General features: G+C 40.3%; 1 protein-coding gene across 2 annotated transcripts in view; it reads right to left on the bottom strand.

The window, feature by feature from the left end:
- Window positions 1–660: 660 nt before the first annotated feature.
- The window catches only part of CUL2 (cullin 2), an 89,926-nt gene continuing 63,330 nt past the window's right edge, over window positions 661–27,256 (bottom strand). The window contains exons 12-21 of one of the 2 annotated variants that reach the window (XM_019530974.1): window positions 25,144–25,203; window positions 24,660–24,788; window positions 24,450–24,536; window positions 23,302–23,454; window positions 22,781–22,858; window positions 14,911–14,977; window positions 12,336–12,538; window positions 9,439–9,540; window positions 4,088–4,204; window positions 661–1,248 (exon numbers count right to left, since the gene is read on the bottom strand). In XM_019530974.1, the coding sequence (XP_019386519.1) occupies window positions 1,117–1,248; window positions 4,088–4,204; window positions 9,439–9,540; window positions 12,336–12,538; window positions 14,911–14,977; window positions 22,781–22,858; window positions 23,302–23,454; window positions 24,450–24,536; window positions 24,660–24,788; window positions 25,144–25,203 (1,128 nt within the window). In that variant the 3' untranslated portion in view covers window positions 661–1,116. Of the gene's footprint in view, window positions 1,249–4,087; window positions 4,205–8,954; window positions 9,052–9,438; window positions 9,541–12,335; window positions 12,539–14,910; window positions 14,978–22,780; window positions 22,859–23,301; window positions 23,455–24,449; window positions 24,537–24,659; window positions 24,789–25,143; window positions 25,204–27,256 lie in introns of those variants that run through there. The other variant, XR_002100202.1, reaches the window with a different exon arrangement.

The raw sequence follows: 27,256 nt of genomic DNA, 5'->3' as shown, positions 1-27,256 counted from the left end.
GATTACACAAGCCATTTGTGGAAGACTCCTGTGGTTTATGATTGATAATCGTCCTAATTCTTCAGGATTTAGGAGACTTTAACTCCTTTAGTTGCCCATTAATTTTCTCTCCCAGCATCTCTCTTTAGTGAAACACAGTTAGCCTTTTGACATCACCAAATTCCATAATTAGCCATAATCCCAAGAAAACAAAATATGCACTTTCCCACTAATCTCTTCTAAAATACTCTTACTTACCATGCTTAGAGGTCACAAGCTGGCAGAGGGTAGATTTAGGTTAGATATCAGGAGGCGCTACTTCACTGTCACGGCGGCTAGGGTCTGGAACCAGCTTCCAAGAGAAGTGGTGCTGGCTCTTACCCTGGGGGTCTTTAAGAGGAGGTTAGATGAACATCTTGCTGGGGTCGTCTGACCCCAGTACTCTTTCCTGCCATGGCAGGGGGTCGGACTAGATGATCTGCTCAGGTCCCTTCCGACCCTACAAACTATGAAACTATGAAACTAGAGATCAGTCTCTTATAAGCAAGTCCCTGTGAAAGAGCTAAATCAGAGAGAATTAAAAACACAAAATTAATGTTTTTTTCACTTCCTTCAAGGGCTGAAGAACTCTTTGCAGGTATGACATTTGGCTATTTTTGCAATCATCAGCAGTGAGATGCATTCCATTTCTTTATTTTTTTATTTGACAAGCAGCAGTTCATCATCATTTTTTTACATTTTAATGTAGATACAATTATTAGGTTATCTGTCATATTACAATATTTAGGTTTTTTTAACTTTGTCTTTTAAGATACATTAAAAAACATCAACTGCAAACGTGAAGGGAGGGGTGGGGAAAAAAAAGCATGGTACCCAACCAAATTTCCACATTTCAGCAATACTTCACTCATTCTTTTAATAAAGTTTTAAGAAATGTCATAATGACATGAGCTTGAAATATCTATAGGCATTTTCATTGACGCTCATGACGTGGCACTGGTGATGTTGTAAACAGCAGAAAAACAGGGGCTGCCAAGTGACCAATTATGGAGGCACAGGCCTGCCTCTTCCCACAGGAACACACCAAATAGTGACAGCAATGATCTCCTTTACAATCACACCTGCCGGATAGCAACATCATGCTACGTAACTGTATTCATCTGCTGAGGCTTGGCTTCGTTCAATGTACTGTTTGTCTATCAGAACTTCAATGCACTTCTTAATCATGCTGATACTTGGATTAAACCTAGCTCTTGATTGGCTAATTACCTACAAGAGACAGAAATGTAATGTAACACTTGTTCATTAACAACAGTTCTTCAGTATCAACAACATTCAATATAATTTTCTTTCATGAATAACACAATGCAAATGGACAAGACATACAATATTTTGTCTATACGAGAGCCAATGGCTCTGTATGTACTAAGGTCATGAAACTCGTGCTGATTCTATATTTCCTTCACTGATTCAGTCTATTTCTTTCTTTGCTGGAAGACAGTAATTTTCCAGTGTTTACTAATTTCTGTATATAAGGAATACTTTCAAAATGTTATATTTTATTATACTGTTTTGTACCTATATTACAAAAAACCATGTATTAATAGAGAAAATTTACAAATCCATTGCGATTTTCACCATTTACCCTAATTCCTTTTTTTGACTGTCTTTTGATTTGATCTGGGACAATGAAAATAAGAGAGATCAGTTTCAATTCTGTTTAGTCTTTCAACTTTCAAGTTAACAATGTTGCAATATTTTACTTGTGAACAGTGCAGCATAATCTTATATATATGAGAACAGTTTCATTATGAAGTAAGCAGTTCACTAAAAGTATGTATAAATATTAGGCTTTGTAACTGCTTTTACAAAATCTAAATTGTTGAGTTAGCTTTAAGTTGTCAGCATCCTTTGAAAAAGTCTAAAACCAGGACTACAAGATGCCATATTTATTGTCTAAATGATTTCTGAACAAAGTGTGCTCAAGACTACACATAACAAGATAGATTCAATCTAGCATGGGATCTCAGCGTCAAGAGGCAACTTGCATTTACCATCATTCCCTAAGGCTGGCTCCTCAGCATGGAAAAAAAGATACAGAATTGATTTTTTTTGAGACAGCTGATGTAAGTTTATTTTCATTTGGAGTTTTAAAGACCATATTTGTGTGTGTATGTGCATGCGCACAGAGAGACAAGAAGACCAGAAAATACCAAATATACCAAGTAACAAGCATTTTATAAAAACCTAGCCAGCACGTTATGCTATAATGTCACTCATTCTTAAATAACATGGCTGAAAATTATCAAACACCCAAGCTTATTCCAGATGATCCATTACACTGGACAGATTTAAATTTGGAAAAAAAAAAGGCCTTGCCTACTCAGGCTGAGGTGTGAGAGAGGTAGTGAGCCATGTCAGTCTCCAATCAGGCAGAAGGGAGGGTACATATATGCACCTTACAGACTAACTAAATCAAAGATACATAAGCTTTTATGAGTGAGCACACTTCCATCAGGGGCTGTGAAGGACATACACAAAGTATATCAACTAGAAAGAGTGACCTGAATACAGAAGACATGGGAGAGGAAGAGATGGGAGAGGGGAAGGGGGCCAGTGCTGGAAGAGACAAACAAGTAAATAAACCCATAGGGACAAAGGGGTCACAAAAGACCAAGCATATTTTCTGTGAAAAAACTCAATGTCAGTTTCAGTCACAGAAACTGGAGTCTATACAAAGCTTCACTTACCCTCGTTGTATTCAAACCACTGCTTTCTTTTTAGAAGCTCTGCTTCCTACAGTCTCTTCATAGCATCTGATGAAGTAAGCTGTTGCTTATAAAAGCTTACACATCTCTGATTTACTTCATCCATAAGGTGCAACTTGACCCTGCCGTCTTAATTACTCTCAGGAATTAACTGTCAACTGGCTTTCCACAAGTGCACTTCACCGTATAGTTACAAGAGAATGACCTAGGGTCTATTCCTCCTTATGTATAACAAGACTGGCTCTGAGGTTTCAAGCAAGTACACCTTGGCTGCTGAATCCTCAGCCCTTCAAGGCACTAGAACTGTACAGGTGCAGGAGAGGGACTCCACATTTGGCTTTTATTCTTTTCTTTCCTCCTTCCAAAATTGGAAGTGTGGGCTGTGCCACTCTCCCTACTGTTATCAGAGGCAGTTCAGACTTGTCCTGAGCCTCTGGGGCTTAGCCATAACCTTTCCACCCACACATCAGATGAGCACTTATTACCTGTGATGAAACTTTGAATTAGTAGAGAAAGGAAAAATGCATTCACCTGAGATAACTATACAGATGTACTGGAAAGAAGCTGGTGGAGACATAACTAAAGAACTTGGACCCTTTTCAGCAGTGGTTAGAGATTTTTTTCTCACACTCTTCTATAAATAAAGAGGGTGGAAGGTCCATGGCAGACCAAAGATATAGATGTACAGCACATTTACACCTGTGTAGCTTACATCAGTGAACACACCAAGGCATTTTACACTGAAGTCCAGAGTAAAAAGACCAGCAGCTCCCTAGAGCAGGGCTGTCCAACTTCTGAATGACCGAGGGCTGCGTTGCCCCCCCTCCCACCCCTTTTTCCAGGGCCACAAACCATGCCTCACTGTCTTGCACATCTGGCTCCCCTTGCTGCACGGTGACATGTTTCACAGTTGCTTTCAGGCTGTGGGCTCACAGGCTATGTATTCCAAGTTACTCCCAGGAGTGGAGGCAGGAGGCAGAAGCTAGAGGTGGGAAAGCAAGCCCAGATATTCCGGCAGCCACAACAGAAAAGCAGTGGGGGAAGTGGCACGCAGACCAGGAGCACAGAAGCTGTGAGTTAACTCCTTGAGGGTTGTATGTGGCCCTCTGCTAGATAGCCCTGCTGTACAGGTAACTGTCTGCAGTAGGCACTAGTTGTGCACTTCACCTCTAGGTGACAAGGGAGCCAGTAACAGCCCATTTGTTTTACAAGCTAGTGATGGTAGTAGGTAGCTATATTGCAGGTAGTAATATGTTGCATATGTTACTAATTCTGTGATTAAATTCTGCACTATGATTTTTTTCTTCAAAATAATGACCATGGAGAGCATTTTCCCTTACCTCCTGAATAAGAGCATTATGTCGCAACACTTTACGTGCTTTCATGATTCGGACTATAGCAGCTTGAAGGTACATTTTCCTGTCTTCATCTACAGCACTTCTGGTCTGCTCCATCTCCTGCAACATAGGAAGAATGGTGATGCTGCAAACACAGTAAGATCAGTAAACATTCATAAAAACATCTTCAATCTTGCTTTTTAGTGAAAGTGAGCAATCATTTAACAACAAAAACCAAGCACATTTGGGGCTTCTGGCCAGAAGTCTCAACTCATGTTTATAATGCAGCTGGGGGAGAGGAGAAGCAGTAAGATGGTATGAACTTCACCTTTTGTCCGAGCTTGAAACCACTGGAACTTTGCAAATCTCTGAAGGCTAATCTTGCTATGAAAACTTAGAGCAGCATAAGGACTACTGGAGTTTACACTGATGGCTAACAGATCCCAAACCACAGCGTACCGTCGTGTGTCTGTAAATCCCCTGCCTTCCCTGCTATGTCAACAGCAAGGAAGGGGAATAGTGTTAAAGCCTCTCTAACCTTCTGCTGGCATTTTAATGATACTCTTGGAGCTACATATACTTAGCCGTAGGGCCAAATTGTGCAGGAAGTGATATCTGACCTAAATCAAGCACAACCTAAGAATGTTATAGGCTGGCATCTATGTAGTTTGGATAATTATAATACCAAAACCTAACCCCTAAGGATTTCTTTTTTGGTGTAACTTTGTCTGCTTAAGGTTTCTGTAACCACTGCTATGTCAGCAAGTGGCTAGTCTTATTCTAGGGCTCAATTCTGTGACCTGGATTCTATACCCATAGAGTTGCTGAATACTTTGTACTTCAGTTTATGCTGATGAAAAGTTTTCTCCAGAGCCCTGCAGTTCCATAAAATGTTTCAAGCCCAATTTTAAAACACATAAATGAAAAACCAGATCCAACTGAAATAATAGATATTGTTCGATGAAAAGAGATCATTTGAAAAGCTTTATTATGTGTCCATTGTCCCTTCTAGCAGTAGTAAGGATAAGGAAAGAAACAAATTGATGAAGGTTTCTGAATGCTGAGGATGGGGGAGGGGGGTGACGTGGGGAAGGAGCAGAATTAAAAAAACACACATCTCAAACTGACTGGCTCTTTCGGGACTGCTTAGATGCTAAAGAAGTACATAATTTTCACTGTTTTTAATGCACTACCAAAAAAATAATCACACTGGTTTTGGATAAGGAATGCTAAAATTCAAGCTAAGTGTACCCTCACATTTATATACTCAACCTTCATTAAATCAACAGAATTTGGAGAGGTCATAATTTCTAGCTCAAAAAGATAAAACCCACAACTATATTCTGCACTGTAATCTAACTATCAACACTACCTTAAAGTTTTATAGTAACCTTTAATAAACTAAATTAGAGGTTTATAGTGCTATCAAACTATAGATATCTATTAGCAGAAAAACACAGATCCATTTTTAGGTAAAATTGAAGAAATTGGGTTAAAGGAAAAATACTGGACTAGGATTTGTTCTTTAAGTCTCAGAAGACAACTTCTACAGTTATTAAGTAAAATTTATAAATTACAAGCAGATATAGAGGATGATTTTCCTATACGTAATAAATTTATCTGCTTAAAACAAATTCAGGAGTGACTGACAATTATAGACTTAATAAGATAATACTATCTTCCTTTTCCATCTATAAAGATGGATAATTATGGCCAGTTAGTGGAATCTGGAGAATGTTAACTAGCAAGATTTTTTCTCAAGTAGCAAGGACATACAGCCTTCCTGGTTTATCAATGCTAGCATGGGCTGCATACATTTCTTAAGTGTGTACGGGAAAAAGAGATAAGCTACTTAGTTCTCAGGAGTAGTGTTCTTTGTGATGCATTACCCATGTGCATATTCGGCCATGTGGGGTACCGTATATGCTCCATGCCCATGATCTTTCGAGACTTTTTTTTGCCAGACAGATGGGCCCTGCTACTCCTTGCGCTTTTCACCAAGGACCTGAAGGGTGGAATTCACTTACTGATTTCAGTTTCACTGGCAGGCGGAACCCAGGTATACTGGACCTCACGGAAGAGGGGATGGACAGCAGATTCCAGAATATGCATATGGAAAATGTACCTTGAACTCAAGTTACAATAAGAAAGTAACTTCTCACATTACAATATAGGTGACTCCAGAGTCTTAAATCAGACTATTTGGAGTTAGGATTACAAAGTCTAAAGCCAGTTTGTGACTGAAGTACCATTTCAAATGCTAAATACAATGTTTGATCTGCAGACTTTGCAAAACTGCATAATTCTTCATAATGTTAAAACAGAGCTCCACATGGCTGTTTTGCAGATGTCAAAAATGGCTGTGTTTTTCAACAACAGTACAGATGCTGCTTCAGTTCTGGTGGAGTAAATTCTATTATTCCTAAGAAGATTCACCCTGGCTACTGTCAAAATCAATTTAGAAACAGAATTTGGAAATGTTCTGGGAGGGAAATAACTGTGCCTTTTTGCTATGGTCATAAACAGCTGAGGAGATTATCTAAATTGTTCTGTCCTCTCTAAGTAAAAGGCCAGGATACAATTAATGTCCAATGAAATAATGCTTCAGTCCTGGGTACACACATTTTTTGAGGGAAAAATATTTGGAAGCATTTTTGTTAGTTTGAGTTAATCTCGTGACTACTTATAGGTATAAGTTAGGATGTGTTCTGTAGTGTATGCTGCTTTACAGCTCTCCCAGCCTTCCTACTAGGATGACTGTGACCAAGGTGGCTGTTTTCAGTGACAAACGAAGCAGCGATGATGACACTGATGCAAATGGCAGGCTCGTGAAGTCTGTAATTGCTACACTGAGACAGCATGATAGGATTAGATACTCTGTGTTACATGGTTTTGTTTTGGCTGGCTTGTTTGTTGCTGTCACTACTAGAAGGAATGACGGGATGAGTATACAAATCCTCTGTCACTCTAAGTGGAACTTGGTGTTCCTCATCCACTTCACATGGGGGGCTTTTAGCATAGTGTTTGCCAGGCTAGTTTGGTGGGGTGCATTATTGCTTTGTCCAAGGCCAACTGGTCATGGCAAAGGTTTGGAACTAGGATACAAGCTGAACCAAGGATACAAACAAAAATCAAGATACAAACTGAAGATCAGCAGACAAGACCCAAGTCAAGGTTCAGGAGCCAAAGACAGAAACCAGGAAACAAACCAAAGGTCTGAAGACAGGTTTAGAACAAGTGGCCATGGGCTCTGGTGCTGATTAGCTATAGAACAAGTGAAAATCCTACCATAAATACTACAGCCAATGTCATAATTATATTGTGGTTACCATGTGCCAGCTGACAGTGCTCATTTATCTGGCAACTGCTCCCAGGCCTCAGTGGACTAGTGAGGGAAACTCCAACCTATTACTAACCCAGTAAACTGCACAAATCCATCACCAGAGTGCCGCTGGAAGGACTCTGCATCATTGACTGGGGGGTCCCTATTGTGGGAACTGGTGATAAATCTTTCCAGTCATCAGTGCCAACAAGCTGAAGGCTCATGGGGCCAAGCCCCAGGAGGAAACTATATGGAAATTACCTGAGCTGAAATCTTGATAGGGGACTAGTGGAAAGGTTGGGATCCTCCCCTCAAGGAACTCTTCATGGAAGGTCTACCCCTTGAAGTTACCCTTCCCTTCATGAAGTCTTCTTATCCAATAACAATTTGAGAAATTTGCAGCAGAGAGCCTGCAGCAGGGAGTCATGGGTTCTCTAGAAGCATGCCTAGGTGGGTCTTGAGCTCCTCAATCCAAGGCTAGCTCCAGAGATTTGTCCACAAGATATATATTCATCTTTGCCTCCTTCTCTTAGTAGGTTTGCAAGATGAAGGACTTAAAAGATGGAGTATTTGCTTGAGATGTGGGATTCTCCAAGGCAGTATAGGAATTATTGTTAACCAATTGCCACAACAGCCTCCTAGAATAAGGTGCAATACTTGAAGCTACGTGACCTAGAAGAAGTCACTTCTTTAAATCATCAGGTTGCCAATGGACAAAAGGGAAACCTAGCTCTACTGATTAACTGGTTAAATTATCTAAAGTTGAAGGAGTTAAGAGCTGCTGCAGCTATCTGGAGCCGAGACCTTGCTGGGGAGAACTAAAGAACACTATGACCTATTACACACTTGGTGCATGGTACAAAGGGTGGCCAAGTACTGTTGGCCTCACTGCAGGTGCATGAGATGCACCTGCTCTCCACAGTGAATGTGCATATGAACAGTCACTTGAAGGAGAAAACTTACTTTTGCAAAAGCCTAGGATGTTTTTACTAACAGCAGCCAAATTAGTTGTGTCTCCACATGTTATAACATATCAGGAAATGCATTATCTGAGAAATGATGAAGACTTTAGGTTGGCTTTGGAGTATGAATACCTTCAATCACACACTTGAGAAATACACCAACAGCTGACCAATGCATATCTTACAATGCCACTGATTTTAAATTTAGCTTCTGAGATTATTTCTTCTGCCAGGAAAACAGTCCTTAGTAAGAAGAGAATAGCAGGGAGGTTTTATGGAAACAGTTTTCTTGTCTTAAAAAAAAAAATCAACTATTTTCATTTTTTAAAAATACTTAAAAATTTTTTTTAAAAGACATTTACAAAACCTGGGCAGCCAAACCGTTTACCAGCAGGTAAAAGGTAGCAGGGATTTACCATGTTCTGTGGGTCTGCAGAAATTGTCTGCATGCTTATTCTTACCACACAGTAGATGAAATTTCAATGAAGGCTAGGCTATTACATTTCAGCTGCTGCAAGGTAAGAGTGTGCAAACAGGCAGTTACCACAGAATAACTGATTTACAGTAAATACCCCCCTCTTTTTACCTTGTGGTAAGTAGCTCATCCACACCTACTCAGAGACTGAAAGCCCCATGTCCTTTTCCTGTCACCTCTGGATTCAGATATCCTTTCAAGCAGCAACCTGTCATCCAAAAGCCACATTACACTCTCAAATTTTATGGAGATAGTAAACTTAGCTTCTAATTTAGACTTTGACTATAATAGATGGCTGGTCCTCTAGTGACAAAAAGCTGATGAAAGAGAAGTCAGGGCAATGGAGTACATAGCAGGTGGCTATTTCTAATTACTCCAACATCTTCTGTCAGGTGCTTTCCCCCACTAAGGTCTTGCGCACAAAACACACTTGCAATCATCTGCTAGAATGTTTTTAAGGTATTTAGTTAAGCTGCTACAAACCTGCTCTGTGGAAATGCTTGAATCTGTTTACACCATTACACTTATTTAGATTAAACTGGCTTTAAACAAAGCTCTTTAAACTGTTGAAGTTAAAAACATTAAAAATACTTGCCTGTGGTGTGTCTTTTTGCATTGATGTGGTAATTTTAAATTTTGTTCGTTTACTGCTGAAGTTCATATTTAATGAAAATGTAGACTCTGCCTCTATATCTTCCTGTAGTGAAAAAAAAGTGTATATTTTTACGACTAGAAAAGATGCCAGAAAGTAAAAGCAACAAATATCTTTTCTAGGAATGGCAACTGTTTTCCTTGAAAATTATGGCTTGAATAGGCAGTGACAAATGTATTGTAAGCTATACCCTTCCCAGGAATGCTAAAGAACAATTATAATTGGATTATTCAGTTTTTCTCATATTATCATATACCCAACCTGGAAAATCAGCTGATTTTTAGAAACAAAGCAAAAAACAGCAACATATATTAATACTAGTATACTACTGAAGAAGTCAAAATATGAGAGGAATTTTTGGTTCATTTCTCTAATCACTTGTTTTAGTTAAGCTAATAAAGAGAATTCAGGTAATTATTTCAGGATTAGAATTTAGGAGAATTATCTTCCTGACACTGCATTTAAACCCATTTTTTCCCAACAGAGAAGACCAGAATTTGCATTTATTTATAGAAGAACCTCAGAGACAATTACGATTACTGCACAGTTTGCTTTCAAAATTAAACAATTAATGAAACACTCACCTACAGTATTTCTGTCATTATAATGAACAGAGTTATCCAACCACAGGTTTTCCCGCTTCACACTTATCTCTAACCCCTAAGTCCCTTCCCACCATCACAACTCATTATTTACTTCTTTCACGTCCAAAATTCCAGCTCCTTTTTGTGAATAGCAGCCATTCGCTGCAGCTCAAAGGCAATGTCCTTCTAAACTGGCCAGTCAGATGCATAGTTTCTAAGAAAGGAACCCAATACAAGTACTTCCAGATCTTCAAGCAAGAGAAAGTGGGATCTAGCTAGCAGCAATATGCTGAAATACTGTCAAGTCACTGGCTGATTTAGATATTTAGCAGAGTCAGTCAATATTTATCTAATGACATACTGATACAGCACTGAACAAGTAATGCACCTCATTAAAAAATGTACCACTCAGCCATGATGTTGCAAATTTAACATGAAAGGTCAGAGATCAGTAGTTAGAACCAATATACATATATTATTCAACAGCTATAAGATTTATTGGGCCAGATTTGAAAAGTTATTTGGGCACCATAGGTGCCTAAACTCCCACTAAATTCCTAAAACCTTTATAAATCTAACCCATGATGCTTAAATTGCTAAATCCCAACTTCATACAGGGACCAGAAAGAAAATGATCAGAACAAACCACTGCATCTTTCCCCAATTCATTTTCTGCCTTTTTACTTGAACAGAAAGTAGATGCAGTAGTAACACATTGTGATTTATATTTTCTTATAAAGTATGTGGTTCAGATGCTGGTCAACCACTTTAAAAATAGGAATGAGTACATTTAAATTGTACTGGTCTAGCACCCTGGGGTTCACTGGCTTGTAAAATAAGCAAGCTGACCGAATGTGCATAGCTCAGCTTTCTCATTGTTTGATAGAGGAAAACATAATTAGCGCAGGTATTTTGATATAAAGATCCTGTAGCTAAGGACTGAAGACTACAGAAGTAAACATATTCATAAGTAAAAAGCTTAGAAATCTACTGCACTCCCCCTTCCAGCTTCAAGTCATATTAAAAAGGTGCACAAATCCACTGACATTACACATGCCTAATTATGTACCCTTTTTAATGGACTTCCTGCATGAACTATTACTTTGAGCTTTCATATTACTGTAAATGGATATCTGTATTAGCTTCCTATGACCAACCAGATTCCACTCAGTTCCTGGTAAGCTTCTCCTGTAGTGTGGCCCTGAATTGTAAGCTCCCAACATAAACTCATTTCTGGATCCTGTCAGGTAGCTGTCCTTGTGCCAAGAATCCAAACCTTCCTTGTGAACTTCCCTCCCACATCCTGACAGTCTTTCCTGGCAAGCACCCGGATCAGCTAGCAAAGCTGCCTTGGTTTCCTGACCTGAGCTTAAGCTGATGGATGTTACCACAGTATAAGGTTTTCTGAGGAGGCTGGAGAGAAGACTACAAACTTCAGCAAACAAAAATTTCTACAGTATTCATCACCGTAGCACCTGAGCTTGACAAATACTTCATTTTACTGAGGCAAGAACACAGGGTAGAGGTCAAGTGACTTCATCAAGATTGTGCAGAAACTTGTGATATCAAGAAACAGAACCCAGATCTCCTGATACTCTGTCCAGTGCTGTAACCACAATACTACTCCAGATGTTACTACTTAAAAGAGGAGCCCTTGAGGAGCCCTACTTGCTGGTGAAGTGCAGTAGTCACAGGATTCTGATCTGTTTGCTCCTTCCTGTAAGCAGAAAACCTACTGAGGAAAGGGCACGATGACTGCTGCTCTTTGCTCCTAAAACTAGAAAAGTGCTTTAGTCACAGCACCTAATCTTGGGGCTCAGCTGAAGACCCCGCACTGCCTCCCAGCTGCTACAGCTTTTCCCTTTACCCAAATTCAGCTCATTACTGATTAAGCTCTGCTTTCAGAGTCCTTCTCAATTTTTGACCCTAAAGAGTGCCACACTTCAATAGGGCTCACTGGAAAAAAAGCACACCTTTAGGCTTTATTACCTTTTCAGCTGGTATAAGACAAATTTGAGGAAACTTGGTAGCATGGCTTTTCTTCTACCTGCCTACAGAATATACAAAACTTTGTGGACAATGTGGCTCATTGTCTTACCCATGTAGATCTGGCAAAAAAGTATGTGGGAGCAATAAGATGGCTCCAAAACAGGGAGAGGCACCAGGGAATTTTCATTTAAAAAAATACAATTTATGAAAAACCAAACCAACCCGAGACTGGGAATATTAAACAATCTTTATAACACTACCACATACCTTATCTGAATCATGGTTGATCATTTTGACATCAAGTAACGATTTGATGGTTTTTGTCAGTTCCTTCTCATTCATTTGTGTGCTATCCTGAAGCTCTTTGTAACTGACAGTTTCGCTGTTGTTGAAGGCAAGTAGTACTGCCATTTGGTATGTTGTGACCATGGCTACATATGGTTTGCACAAATAGTTCATTTTAACTTCACCTGTAGTAGTAATAGTAACAATTATTTCACAAACTGGTACAATATGCCATTAAGTCATACAAACAAAGGTCAGAGATTTGCCAAATTCTGCAGCCCGCTAAGCAAGCATGATTAAGGAATACTAATTTTTATAGCCAATGGCACACAGGAAGCTGTGTCCAGCCATCATGGATTCCATGAGATCAAATGCCTAGGTACAATTTCCAGCTAGGCTGACTGAAGGATGTCTTCGGCAGAAACACGGAGTAGGGCTCAAACTCAAGCCTCTGTAGACAGACACCTCAACTACTCCGCTACCATACCCACCATGAAGTGACACAGGACTTGATTAGTAAGAATTCTCTCTGCAGCCTTGTACAAACAATACCAAGGGTGTGCATTTCAAGACTTTCAAGCGACATTCACAGCCAGACAGGCATTTAAATAACCATCTATGGGTATAAAACCCTGACTGTGAACACAACTTAGATATACACTCACCAATGAGTGTGTAAGCAGTGCATGAACTTTCTGACAAAAAATTCTGGCCAATCACATATGCTAGATATGCGCCATGCATCCTGTTTTCAAAACAAAGAGAAACCTGATAATGCTATACTGGAACACAGTTGATTTTCACTTAAAATGAAGAAGAAAAGTCTCAAATAGTTTCAATGAAGTGCAATGTAAACCACAATTTGTAATGACATTCTGTGGGGGGCAAAAAGACTTTTCTATAAAGGAAGTTTCCTTAATATTATTAGTTTATGTTCTGAAAAAAAAGGAAGCAAGACTGGTAAGGGCCAGTCTGAAAACTTCAGCTTGTGTTTCATGATCTGCTAATGGGGGGATTCAACTGTCATGCCAATGTGCGTATCAAAACACAGCACTACTGTGTGCTAGTCTATATATGAACTCTGTGCAATAACCTGCACTTCTCAAACATTTTATTTACTTGAAATGCAGAGTGAATAGCTGCTAATAATACTACAGCTTATTACATGTGACAAGTCACAAAGTAGCCTAATATGTACAACTATATTTATTTGAATCTAAGATGAGGTTTTTCGCCCCAGTCAGCACGGGGGAAAAACTGTCATCTTAAGATTCGCTGTACAAAGCAGAGCAGGAGTGGGAGGGGCAAGTGGCCGCTGTGGTTGCTTCTGGCCCGGAGCCCAGGGTGGCGCCAGTCAGACCCACAGCAACCTCCTGCCCTCCACGCATGCTTGCCTTCTGCAGCTTCTCCCCCACCCTCTTCCTGTTAGGTGCAGCTCAGCTCCAGCACAAGCTGTTTTCCCTTTGGGGGTGGAGTACATAGAAACTGTCTCTTCTGGCCACCAGCAGTGCCAATACTGCTGCATGGCCCCTGCCTTGCCAATCAGCAGTGCCAACACTGCTCTATAGCCAGCAGGGGCTGTACTTCCATATGCTGTGCTCCAGGAGGAAACAGAGCCCAAACAATGTCTGACAGTACAGGGGGGAGGAAGAGGCAGAGACTAGGGAGTAGGGGAAGGGGCAGAGGCTGTGGAGAGCTGGAGGTGGGGAGGTGCTGGTAGTGGGGGGACAGAGGCAGAAAGACTGCAAGGGGGAAAAGTTAGGAAGGCAAGGGGGAACCTGACTCCCATACCCCTTTTCCCCCAACTACTGCTTTACCTGCTGTAGCAATGGGAGGGGGACAAATTTAAGACAACCCTCCAATAACTAGATTCTATACCTGGAAAATTGTAACAAATATATACATTTTCCATATACGGAATGTTATTGAGGGGGGCATCTTAAATTATGTAAAGTAAATATGGTAACTGGGAATAAATAAATCCGTTTCATGGCTTACACATTTAATGGTAACAGGATTTGATTTTTATGGTTTCCCCTGATTGTGAATCACAGTAACTGGAAGTAACATTTTTTTCTTATTTCTTTTCATGGTGATTGGCCACAAATTGGTCTTCATTAAAACAATGTACTCATTTTAAGATAAAATGGCATCCAGAATGTCAACCAGTATAGACCACCTAAATGGTTTTAAATAAATTAATCTATTGTTATTCCAGAAATTTGTCATGTACAGCAATATGTTTTTATCCAGGACGGAATGCACTAAATTTATACATAATATTTTATCATCTTGTATTCCCTAATTGAGAAAAACTATTACGGGTTTGCCACATTAGTATAAGTATTGATACGAAAAAAGAAGATAACGTTATATACAGCTTAAAGATGTAACCCTATGTAAAAAAATTATTCTGAATCAGTAAAGGGCTTAGAAATTCCTGTAACAAATGCATTTTTATTGGCAGTGTTGTAAAGTATATTTTATAAGTTATAATAATACTTTAACTGATTATTAATTACAATATAATTAACCAGAAACATGCAATTATTTTTACCTGTACAAAGATAATGTAACCAAGTAAGCTTTCTCCCACTGAAATGCTGACTGTAAAATAATTCAAACTGCAAAATAAAATAAATTTTCAGTTAAATCTCTTCTGTATAACTATTTGTAACCTGAGTATTTTACTGACATACCATTGTCATTATTGGTACTAATTAGGTGTTCAGGATTTTGTACCAAGACATTTAAAAACAGACACTGTATATATTCATAAACATATAAGTAAACTGAATAATTTAAGTTTTTATGGGTGACCAAAATGACTTTTGGTCCCATATCTGTCATTGGAAATCTCATATCTGTCACTGGAAATCTAAGACTTTATAAGTGAATATGGCACAAAGCTCAATGAGACATTACCTTAAGAACCTTGTAATCAATGCAATAGCTTGGTATTTTTCAAATACAATTTTGTCATTTAGATTGAAACCAAGAGAATTTTAGATACAATGACAAATGATGGTATTATACAAATTGTATACTAATTTACTGTTGCTATTACTACATACCAAACATATTTATCACTTAAACTTTTTGGTGCAATCATTCACTAGTTCTGATTTATTACGTAAATCAAGTTAAGAAATTCACTTTGATTTTTTTGACATATCTTATCTAGATTTAGATATTTTAGGGAACATGCAGACGAGCACAGCCGTTTGCTTCCCCAAGGACAAGTAATAGCGGCACACCTTGTGCTGCTGCTACTTGTCATCGGGGAATGCCCATGCCACGTGTGCTCTGGCATGCAGCAAGTTACCCTGGGTGGGATAGGGGAGGCTGGAGCCAGCAACTGAGCTGGCCCTAGCAGTCTTACCTGTGGTGCTGAGGGCCTCCTGGGGCTGAACCTGCGGCAGGAAGCCTGGCTAGCAGCTGGAGTGTGGCTTCCAGCCGGGCCAGGCTCCTGTTTTGGGCAGCGCACAATGCCACTATGCATGGTGACCCACTTTTTCTCGGCATGGGCTTTTTTGACCCTGGGATCTCCCAGGGTCAGAAACCCCCACCATGCGGTAAGGTAGAAACACAGGGAACACCTGAATGTTCGGTGTGTGGCACTGCAGACTGGTTGTCTGGACACAGCCTTAGTGGGTATTCATTATAAAAGCAAACTATTTCTAATTATATGTTACCATATTTATGGTGATGAACAATTATAGAAGTCAACCATTTACTGGAACAATTTACATTAATGAAATGATTCAAGAGAACACAAAAACTACCCACCTTTCCAGGAAATGGACCATAATATCACAAACTAATTTGAATGCTTACAAATAATATACAGAATATACAGCATTTAATAAAGTATATTAAACTTACAATTTCTTAAACTGAATAGAGAATAAAAATTCTGACAAATTTGATTTTTAAAATAAAGAAAGATTTATGAGGGTCAGATGATTAAGAATATTCTATTACAGTAGTCTCCCCATAACAAATTTATTCTAATTTACTGCATACTACAAATATGTATGAATAGTCAAAACATCATGTACAATATATACTATCTTGTTTTCAGAGTTCATATAGTTTGCTGCACGCTGGGTGGCAGGTAGGCTATTAGTGAACAGGATCTGACATGCTCATCTCTTGTGATGGAGGAGGAGGAGAAGAAAGAACAAAGCAGTAAGGCTGAGCAACCCTCTAACACCCCCTGGCTGAAGAGCACACTGTAAGGTACACATCAACTGTAAGGTACTGAAGGAGAAAAACTCAAAATGTGAATACTTGAGGTGCATATCCAAAGGTGTAACTGGGCAGTGTTGTGCCCTGGCTGGCAGAAGCCTGGCCAGCAGCGACTGCTATTTTTTGCCTCCTAAGCTGATACACGGGGCTGGTTCCCCACTCACTTGCCCTTATTTATAAGCACAATGAGAACCTCTTCCTCGGTGAGTGGACTACTTAGCCCATACTCAGTGCCACACAAACTGCTTCTGATCCAAGAGACAGTCCACTGTGTTTGGGATACTCTGCCTGATGCAGTAAATCTGCAATGTAGTTGTGCTATAGATCTTGTCAACTCAACATTTTACTTTGTAAAATAAACCATTAGCCACAGTAAGAACAAGGTATTGATCAAAAAATGTTTTATAATAGCTAAGGTGTCAAGAAAAAAGACCACAGGGTTAATTTAGAACAGGAGAGATAAATGGTTCCTTGAACATAATTTTATATAACTGTTTAGTTGGCAAATTAATAGTATTCTTGCTTCTCTCCTGCAAGTCAATGTCAACAAACTGAAAATAAGGTTGTCTCAGTCTTAGAGCTTAAAACTTGCCCTAAAATACTCCAGATGAAGTAGAAAGTGTTGTTAACTACAAAGAACTCTTTTTTTAAAAAATGGGATGACAACAATCATGTAAATCTAGTGTATCAGTAATTTTATTTGATACACCTTTAGGATGCATAAGAATTATATACTGTAGTGAATATAAAGAAAAAAATAGCAAATGAATTGAAAAATGAATAAAATCAAATTCTTTCCCGTTACCAAATGTGATTTTTTGCTCATATGCTGATAAGACACCCCTAGTTCAGGGCACACCTAGACATCTCAGCAGAGCAGAAAATTAGCATCTAAAGACAGCAATTTTACAGACCTGGAAAATGTCAGAAGTAGATTTATAAATTATAAACATTTTTTTTCATTTGTGCTGCTCTTGTGGTTTTCTCTTTAAAAATATCAATATGATGGGCTTATTTTGTTAAAATTGTAATAATATACCAGTGGAGTTATAACATTCAAAAGATTATCTCAGTTCATCACAAGAAAACTTATGACCAAAAATGAAGTGGCAGTAGTAGTAGTTTGTCACTTCTAATCTATTCACAGTCCCTCTAACTTAAATCCCTATATTTGTCATCTGAATGCATACCAGATGAATTAGTTAACTGTTGACACATTTTATAGTGTTGCATGAAAATACACTGCATACATGCCCATATTTTACATTATCTATTTCTCCTACTACCTATCAATTGTAATGATTTAATAAAATTGATATTTTTAAAAAAGAGACATTAGACCAATATAAAAAACAAATTATATTTAAACTCCCCAACCTCAGGGAACAATACTTCTTGGAGAACCTCCCACAACACCCAGAGGTTACTGATAAATAGAGAATATTAATTATAGAGAATATTAATTATAATTCTTACTTCCCCAAAGCTGTTTTGAAAGATGTACAAACTTGTGAGGTAAATTAATTTAGTTGTAAATTTCTCCTAAGTAAAATCAAAAATAGATTTGACTAAAGTAACAGCTTAAACGGAACAATAAAATTAGGCACACATCTAAGGGCTGTAGCTAACATTTTTACATTATGCCTTTCTAGAAAAAAAAAGGTTGAAGTCTGGAAGCAACACAGCCAGCAAATAATACCTTTACTACTATTTACTACATGGGTACAATGATCCACAGGAATCTACTCCTCTTAAAATCATCAAAGATGGACAGAGTGCTTCTTTGCTGTTATTGCCATTTCTTTGAGGATCATGTGAAGACTGTTTCACTTTGCAATCAAAACAATTAAAAAATTAAACATCTGGGTCAGAGTTAAATGACTCAAAATCTAACTTTCAAAATGAGTACTTTATGTTCCATCAGGAATAAAATAGAGGAGCAAGATCCAGACACTGTCTACTGTATTTCCTACCTGCAGCCCCCCCAAAATGATACCTTTGTAAAGCCTTCTGTGGGAAGTACTTTTAGTGTAAACATACTTAAAATGGTCCATTTAGATTAACTGGGCATTTTTACCCATACATTGTCTGCTCCAATGCACTGGAAACCCAGCGTGTCGGAGCAGACTCAATTGAGTCTGTAGAACATGCAAGCTGACATGCCTGGCGCTGTCGCATGCATTTTTATAAATGGCAAAATGTACGTCAGCACGCAGAAAATGGCAGCGGTGGGCTTTTGAACTAAAACACCTTCAATGCGTTTGAGTTCAAAAGCGCGCTGCTGTCATTTTCTCAGTGCTGACATACATTTTGCCGTTTATACAAATGCATGCACTGCAGCACCAGGCACTCTTCAAAGTGCCCAATGCTGTGGTGCATGCATGTGTAAAAATGCCCAATATGATTAACATGTTTAAACCAGTTATTTAGGAGAACACTGGGAAACATTTTTAAAACTGATTAAAAAGTAACTATTTTAGAAAAGTTATTTAGAAACTGACTTTTAAATTGGTTTCTAGTTTTTCTCTGAAAAGCAGAGAGCAATCTGCAATCCAGTTTCTTCTTTCCTTGATTACATACGTTGAATGTCATCACTATGAACATGCTGTTGTGATTTACCTTGTAGCAAGAAACTGTTTTTTGCCTGCCCCCCCTTCCAATGTGAAGCCTCTCCATATGGCAGAAAACCTCTTTTGCAGTATTTGCCCCCTTTTGGGGATGCTTTCTCTTTTCTACCCTTTCTTCCTTCCTCCCTCTTTTTTTTAATTATATTATAATTATTTTTATAGACTATAAGGTGTACTTGTAATAAAAATATAGTTTGTAGATGTTTTTATGGGTATAAAAAAGTATTCTACATCAGTATGTCCGTCCCCCCATTGTATTTGGTCTATTTGTTGTATGTGCCATGGCATTTCACCCTTGTATGTTTCATATTCTATGCTTTTTAACTTTGTAACAAATGTACTTTAAGTTTAAAGGTAAGTTGTACCATGTTACAATGTTAGCAAGGGCGGGAATGAAACAGCAGCTTCTCTGTATGGAGCGGATCCCTGAACTTTGGTTGATTGCATAACACAGTAGCTAGACAGGATAACAGGCTAACGAGAAGCAATTAACACCTAGGAAACCACAGACTAAGGAGAGGAAAGGATCAATACAGAGCCAGGAACTCCCTGAAACTTCACTGTTAAAGGTACAGAAGATCCAGTTTGAACTAATCACAGCAGTGAATTAATCAAGAGACTCCCAAAACTGCACATATCTGCAGCTGTGACCCCTGGGGCTGACAGCTGCCATTCAGCAACCACCAAGGGGGACGTCCCACAAGGTCAACGACCCCTGGACTGGGTAAGCCCTAAAACTGGGGAGTCACCAAAAGTCTGCCAGAGAAGGATAAAAGGCAGCAAAGAATGACCCCCAATGGTGCCCTCTCTGATCTGAGCAGCACCCTGCCTGTCCAGTCAGAAGGACCAGCCGGCGACCCCCTTCTGAAGCAACATCACACTGAAAGAAGCCTCGATTGGCCATCAACGGTGGATTCCAGAGCTTGGGGATAGGTATATCGTAACATCGGTGCTTAGTGTTCATAGATAGCTAGTGTGTGTGTGTTTGTGTGCGTGTGCGCGCGCGCATGAACGTGTGTGTGCTTGAGGGGATCAGCCCCAAGGTTTATGATCTGACTTTTGCACCTGTCTAATAAACTAGAATTTTATGATGATCCTGTGTTGGTCCTTTGTAGCCAACAACGTGACAAACTTTTTGTTGACAAATGAACAAAGGCACTAGCTCCTTAAATAGTAACCCAGAAACTATGAATAACCTTGAAAATTAGGGGAGCTATTCAGTTTGGGGCTGCTAAAACCACAACACTGACAGTGCTGTGTACTTAGGGCTTGGAGAGATGTTCACTTTCTCTAGGGAAAGTCTCTACTCTCTCTGGAGAAACCACAAGCGTACAAGTTCAATTTTTTTCTCCCAGTGTAAAAGTGGCCACTTGAGGAGAAAACAAACTTGGGAACAAGTCAAGTGAAGTGGCTCCCTGGAGAATCTCTCTCAGGAGACTGAAGTTTTATATAGGCTGTGGACACAGAGCTGACCTCCACAATCCTAGCTTGCTCTGCTGCTCTCTCCCCTCCCACAGGGGGAAGGAGACCTGTGTCAGCCTCAGCCAAGCAGGGAACAGAACACGCCCAAGTGCTTTGGCTGGAAAAGCTCGGCACTGAAGCACTTTGGGGTTATGTTGTGCTCCTGGCTCATTCCCTGTCTGAATTACACTGTAGCACTTGGGAACAGGGAAGCATACATGCATACATCCTGCCCAGCATTAGCTGGGCTCCAACGCAGCACGGGGGAGGGAAAGGCTAGAGAACGCTTCTGTACATGGCACAGACCCTGCCCTCACCTTCCCTCACTTCTGGTGTTTCTTTCCTACTTTCAGTTAAAAAAAAATAACCTGCAAAACTCTCTGGGTTGTGTGCTCCAGGGACTCCCAGCAGTTCAGCATCTGCACTGAAAGCTCTTTGTTTCTCTCTCTGAACTTCTGTACAGGTTGGTTTTTCTCTCAGGAAAACAAGCCTGGATGATTTGATTGTGTGTATGCAGCCTTAGCTGGCTTTTTTTTTTTATACATTAAAAGCTGGGATACATACACAGCCTTTTCAGCGTGAAGTGATGCACTCTAAAATGGTGCTGCTTGTGAAGGACAGAAGGTATTCGTACAGTACTCCAGACATCAAGAATATAAATGGATGGGGATGTGTAGGTAAAGGAAAAAATATTGGGGAAAATCCTTATTGTTTTAAAAAAAATTCAAACCATCTCACAGAAGAGTCAGAACCTTAATTTTTTAAGGTTTCGCTATATAATAGGACTAAAGACCTCTGTGTGTTGTTAAGATTAAAAGTTAGAAAAGACTGGCTTATTTTCTTCTTTCTAAATATTAGGAAATGGTGTTGGAGCTCAGAAGCTTGTGTGCCATCTAAGTGTCCAGATCGGGGTGGGCAAAATATGGCCTGCAGGCTGCATCCAGCCTTCCAAATCATTCTATAAAGCCTGCGACTGCTTCTCTGAAGAACTATATCTGGCCCGTGGCTGCCTTTGCTTTTGCCACCTCTCGCACTTCTCTGGGCTGTAGCTGGCTGCAGCAGCAGCAGCAGCTCCAGAGGCTAGGCAGCCACTCCCTCCCCGGGCCCAGCCCAGCCCCCAGTGTGCAGTCCAAAGCAGGAGGCACTGCGCTCCTAGCCTGGCTTCTGCCCGATGAGGCTGTCTGCATGCAACTCCAAGCCTGTGCCTCTTTGCAGGTCTCTGACCCCTAGCTAGAGGCAAAGGTCAGGTATGTTTTCCCCACCGGCTGGGGAGGGAGCACAGGGGAAGAGGTCCAGGAGCCACGGGTTATCTGGGCCCAGGCCTGGTAGGGCTGTGGGCGCTGCTAATGCAATGCCGTGCTGCGTTCCCATGTGCCACTTTGGCCCATGCCACATGGGTCCCTGGCATAGCTCCTGTGTGACCCCAAGTCCCCAACATCCGGCTGGGTCGGGCAAGAGCCACACCAGCTGCTCCAGCTGTGCCCACTTGGTCCAAAGCAGTGCACAAGAACATAGCACAGCACCAGCCCAGCCATGTGTTGGAGGGGTTGCAAGAAGGGTGGAACACATTGCGGCACCAGCCCGGCTGTACCCAGATAAATCTGTGGCTTCTGGCCCCCTTTTCCCTGTCCTCTCCTCCCCTGCTCTGAGACCCCAGCACACAGCCAGGTTGGGCTGCTGCCACACTGTATTCCCACGTGCTACTTCAAGCCATGTGGTGAAGCTGGTGTGGCTCCTGCCCAACCTGGCTGTGTGCAGGGAGTACATGGAGCTCGTGTGTGCATGTGTATGCACACATGCAGTCCTTAACAGCTTAACAAAACTCATTAAGTAAAACTCTGCAGCCTGAATAATTGCCCACGCCTGGTCTATACAGGCAAAACTGAAATTGAAAAACTGGAATTTTGTAAAATAAAACTTTCATCTGGGGCATAATTCAAGGCAACAGATACCTGAAATTTGGATAGTCATGACTTCTATATAAAACTCAATATTCTCACCTTAAGAGTGGTCAGGTTTTGGGGGGGGATTCAAATACTATGTTATTAAATTCACCACAAATTTATAATAAACCTCCTACTAACCTACCATCTGTACACTTTTTTCCAGTTCCTGAGGAATTGCAAATGTAGATGAAGGAGCCTGAGTTAGAGGCCATGCACCAGCCTGGGGGGAGAAGAAAGAACGTTAGCATTCCAAAAGAAGTTAAAATTAGTTCAAAGGAGCACGTGCACTAAGCCAAATCATTTTCTAAAACTCTGTCCTAGCATTCAAGTCATGTCTTAAGACACCCAAGTTGAGTCAGAAATTCTATTACTCACTAAAATGAGTGTACCTGTGAGGCATTAAGCTCTGGGTGAGAAAACAGTCATTAAAGCTTAACAACTTTCTACTTGTAAAGAACAAGGTAAGGCAGACTTTGAACCCTCCCCTCTTCCCCAAAAGAATAAACTTTTATATAAAACATGATTGCTCAATGGTGACAATATATTTAAGTTGTCAATTCCATCTAAAAAAAAATCACATTTAGAAGTTAGAAAAAATGTTTGCTTACTATAGAAATACAATAAAATTCCAACCAATGAACAACAATAAACATATATTAGTACCTGTAGAACATATATCTGAAAACTAATTCCCAAATCTATAATGGTGTCCTGGTTTTTAATAAAGTTGTTGAATTTATTGTTGAGGTCAGCACTAACGCTCATGTCTGTATACATTCGATGGAGTTTGCTGGTAAATTCATAACCACAGGCTTGCTGTAAAGAAACATTGTAATACATATAATAATTAAAACGGGTATTTCTTCATATACAATAAGTAGCACATACATAATACTACTTGAAAAAGGCATGAGCTCATGCCTCTGAGCCAGCCTGTAATATGCTACCCCACCCTGCTTTGTGCCTAATTTCAGACTAACACAGCTAACTACCTCTCTGTCTACTTCAGCACCAAGTTAAATATATAACATTGAACCGATGTACCGATTTCTATGCTGCCAGCATTCTTCAGTGTCCATAATATAGTCAACAGTCTTTTCATATGTAAAAGTAGGAAGCTTAATAGCATGTTTCCAAAATGTGTCCACTTCAAAAGTTAATTTACAAAACTAAAAGATACAGCTGATTTTGGATGGATTGCTTTAGCTTTGATCACCAGTACTACTATGATGCAAATCTGGGACATTTGAGCACATTTGATACAACCCACAATATAGAATTATTGTAAAACTCAAAATTATGTGGTAATTATTTTTTGTTTCAGTATACCAATGAACAAATGAAGTTATACTGGCTGCTGCTAGATTATTTTTGGCACCCTCTGCTGGCCCCTCTTAATATGACTCTTATACCTGGACAGTTGGGCCGCTTGCAGGCATGAAAAAAAACAAACAAACAAACCTTCCTTTACCTTAAACTTGGCACACTCCTGCACCAAACCCAGCACATACCCAGAAGAGGCAGTGCATTAGTTTGACCCGGATCTGCAGCATCTGTATAGATCAGGCAATTCAGAGGGGCATTTTTGGTGCTTTTGGCTAACAGCTGATTGAAACAGTTATAAAAGCACCCAAAAAACCCTACTGAAGCACCCAATCTATACAGATGGCACAGACCCAGACGGAACTAACATGCTGCTTCTTCTGTTAAAGTGCATTTGGGAGTGGGGGGAGGGTGGAGGGGGGTTTCCACGTTTGCAAGCAGCCTTACTGAAAGCTTTTATAATGTATTAGAAGAGTAGTTCATATTACCTTTAGTTTATTAATCATGGCTTCTTCAGAGTCCATAGACATAGACAAACCATGAATTAATCGTTTTGCCAACATTCTGGCATAGAACTGTATAAAATAAAAACAAGCAAAAGATTTCTTCAATTGTGAGAAATTTTAAGAGGTATGTGAATATAAAATGTGCATGGTAACATTAGTTAGCTACATTCAATGTTACACAACAGAGGTTACCTTTTGGAATACGTCTTTGTCATCAATGTATTTGAAAACAGTAATGAAGCTTGTAAGTTTGTCTTCCACTTCATTCTCTGTCATTCCTTTTGCTGATTTCTTCAGCAGGTTGTCACAGTACTTGGCCAGCTCAAGTAAAAAAAAGAGAACAAACCCAAAACCTACTGATCAAGCTATAGAATAAATATTCACAGTTTTTACATAAAGTCACAAATCATACCAGAAATGATGAGACAGAATATGAACCACACATACAGAAGCATGTATATTATACCCCACAATATGCTAATATTGCAGAATGTGGAAAACCAATAATTTGTTTGCTCAGGCATTTCTTTTTAAAAAAATACTCTTTAAGCTGATTCAGTAAGTGAAATTTTATTTTCTTATGATGGTCAAATAGTAGTCACCATCTGCATGCCTGGTCAGAGGATTTTTTAAAATTATAATCATAGTATACAAGAATACTTTTTTTTTTACTTACCAGCTCAGGTGCTTTGCAGATTGACTTGGGTTCTCTATAATTTACTACAGATGTCAAAGCCTATACAGAAGTAAAGACAAATTTTAAGAAGAACTTAATTCTTGCCTTTATGCTTTACAGAGAAGGACAAAGACACTGTAAATTGTTCAGGGCAAAGACTTTCTAAAAAGAAAGATTTAGAACACAGACAGTCAAAAGAGGCAAGAGAAATGAACAACGAAATCCTAACTGTTGATATTTTTAACTTGAGAATAAAGAAGGGGGAAATAATAAAAAAACCTGGATTTGATCAGGACCTCAGAAGAGAGAAAGAATACTTGGTGAACAGGGAGACGGATGTCCTAAGACTAGGAAGCAGCATGAAAAAAGGCATAAAGATAAGTGTAGAAGACAAAGGAAAACACTAAGCTAAAAAAAAAAAAAAAAGAGTGGATACTGTAACATGTAGCGTGAATACAAACTGGATTGTAACATGAGATAAATTGACGGCAGTGGAGATTTAAGTCAAGAACATACATTTGAACTGTGGGAGCAAAAGACTTGATAAAAGGGTGTAGCGTGCTTATAGAGGTAAAAAAAATATTTCAGTTCTTAGGAGGTGAATGTTACAGGCAACTAGACAGAAGACTGATACAGTAGCTCAGTCAAGGGATGACTATGTGGAGAACTGAAGAGGGAGATTTTAAAAAGGTTTTTGGGAAGAAGAGGTGAGATCATGAAAAAAGACTGAATAAAGGAAAAGGAGAGGAAAAAAAGGAAGAGTTAACTGCAACACGAGGGCAGTACATGTATGATGGGAAGGGCAGCAACCGGCAACATTATTATTCTAAACAGTATGCAAGTCTCCTTCCAAAATGACTGCAAAACAACCGGGGCTCATGCTGTACCAAAAGTATTACACAATTTCCTGGGAACTATGCATATATTCAAGAATCTTTGGGTTACAGCTATAGTAAGATTCATAAATTCTATTCCATAGTGGCACTACACAAGTAGTTCAAACTTTAGGGTTGGACTGTTTTATAATATTTCTGCTCATTTAAGTCTTCTAGGAGATTATACTTATTTTTGTTCCTACAGGCTGTACAGGGACAGTATTGAGCATAAAGATGCAGCTTATTCGCATCATCACTGGAGGACAGGAGTTATATGATTGTCTCTAGAACAGGGGTGGGCAAAACATGGCCTGGATCCAGCCCTCCAGGTCATTCTATCTGGCCCACAGGGCCCCTAAAAAATTTATAAAATTATTCGTCTGTGGTTGCCAATCTAAGCTGACGAGGTGCCAGAAGCAGCAGGACCTAGGAAAAGCCAGTGCCAGGACTCTAGGGCAGCAGCAGCAAAGCCTAACTGACTCCGCCCCATCCTCAGCCCCGAATCAGAAGCCCCTGCCTAGTAGAGGCTTCTGGCCTGGTGACTGTGGGGCTGTTCCCTGCCTCCCTTCACCCAAGTGTGCAAAGCTAGAGAAGAACAGGGGGGAGGGAAGGACTGCTGGCTATTGCCCCAGCCCACAGGGCCCAGACTCCAGCTGTGGTCTGCGATCCCAGCCATGCAGCTGGGAACCTCATGCTGTCAGAGCAGCAGATGGGGGGGGGGGGAGAGGAGAAGTGGTGGCAGCGGCAGGAAGATGGGGAAATGGTGGTAACAGTGGTGGCATGTGGGGTGGGGGTTAGGAGGAGGAGTAGCAGCCAGCAGGCAAGCAGGAGCATACTGACAGATGGGCTGGAGCACAGGGCAGAAGCACAGGGCCTGCAACAGTTGGGGCCCAGGGCAGGGCAGCAGGAGTGTGGAGCCTGGGCTGGCAGAAGTTTCATGGAGCCGAGCTGAATCCCCACTCTCCCTGCAGGCGCAGCAGGAACAAGCCCAGCCCCAGCAATTCCTGGCTGGCTCGGTGTAGTGCCAGCCAGGCCGGGCTGGCTCCAGCACCAAGCAGTTCCTCACTGTATGCACGGTGCACAGTGCAGCAGGAGCCAGCTGGGAACTGTGCACGGCAAGAGGGGCAGGCAGGTGGGTGGGGTGGGGTGGGGAAGTAGTGGGTGGACAGACAGGCAGGAGAAAGTGCCAGGCAGGCATGCCACAACCCTCCCCAGCGACCTTCCCCACAAACACACAA

Source organism: Crocodylus porosus, unplaced genomic scaffold, assembly GCF_001723895.1.
Source record: "Crocodylus porosus isolate Cpor-Errol unplaced genomic scaffold, CroPor_comp1, whole genome shotgun sequence".
Taxonomy (NCBI): domain Eukaryota; kingdom Metazoa; phylum Chordata; order Crocodylia; family Crocodylidae; genus Crocodylus; species Crocodylus porosus.
The sequence above is the reverse complement of the archived record's forward strand: the minus strand, read 5'-3'. Positions and strand labels throughout refer to the sequence as shown.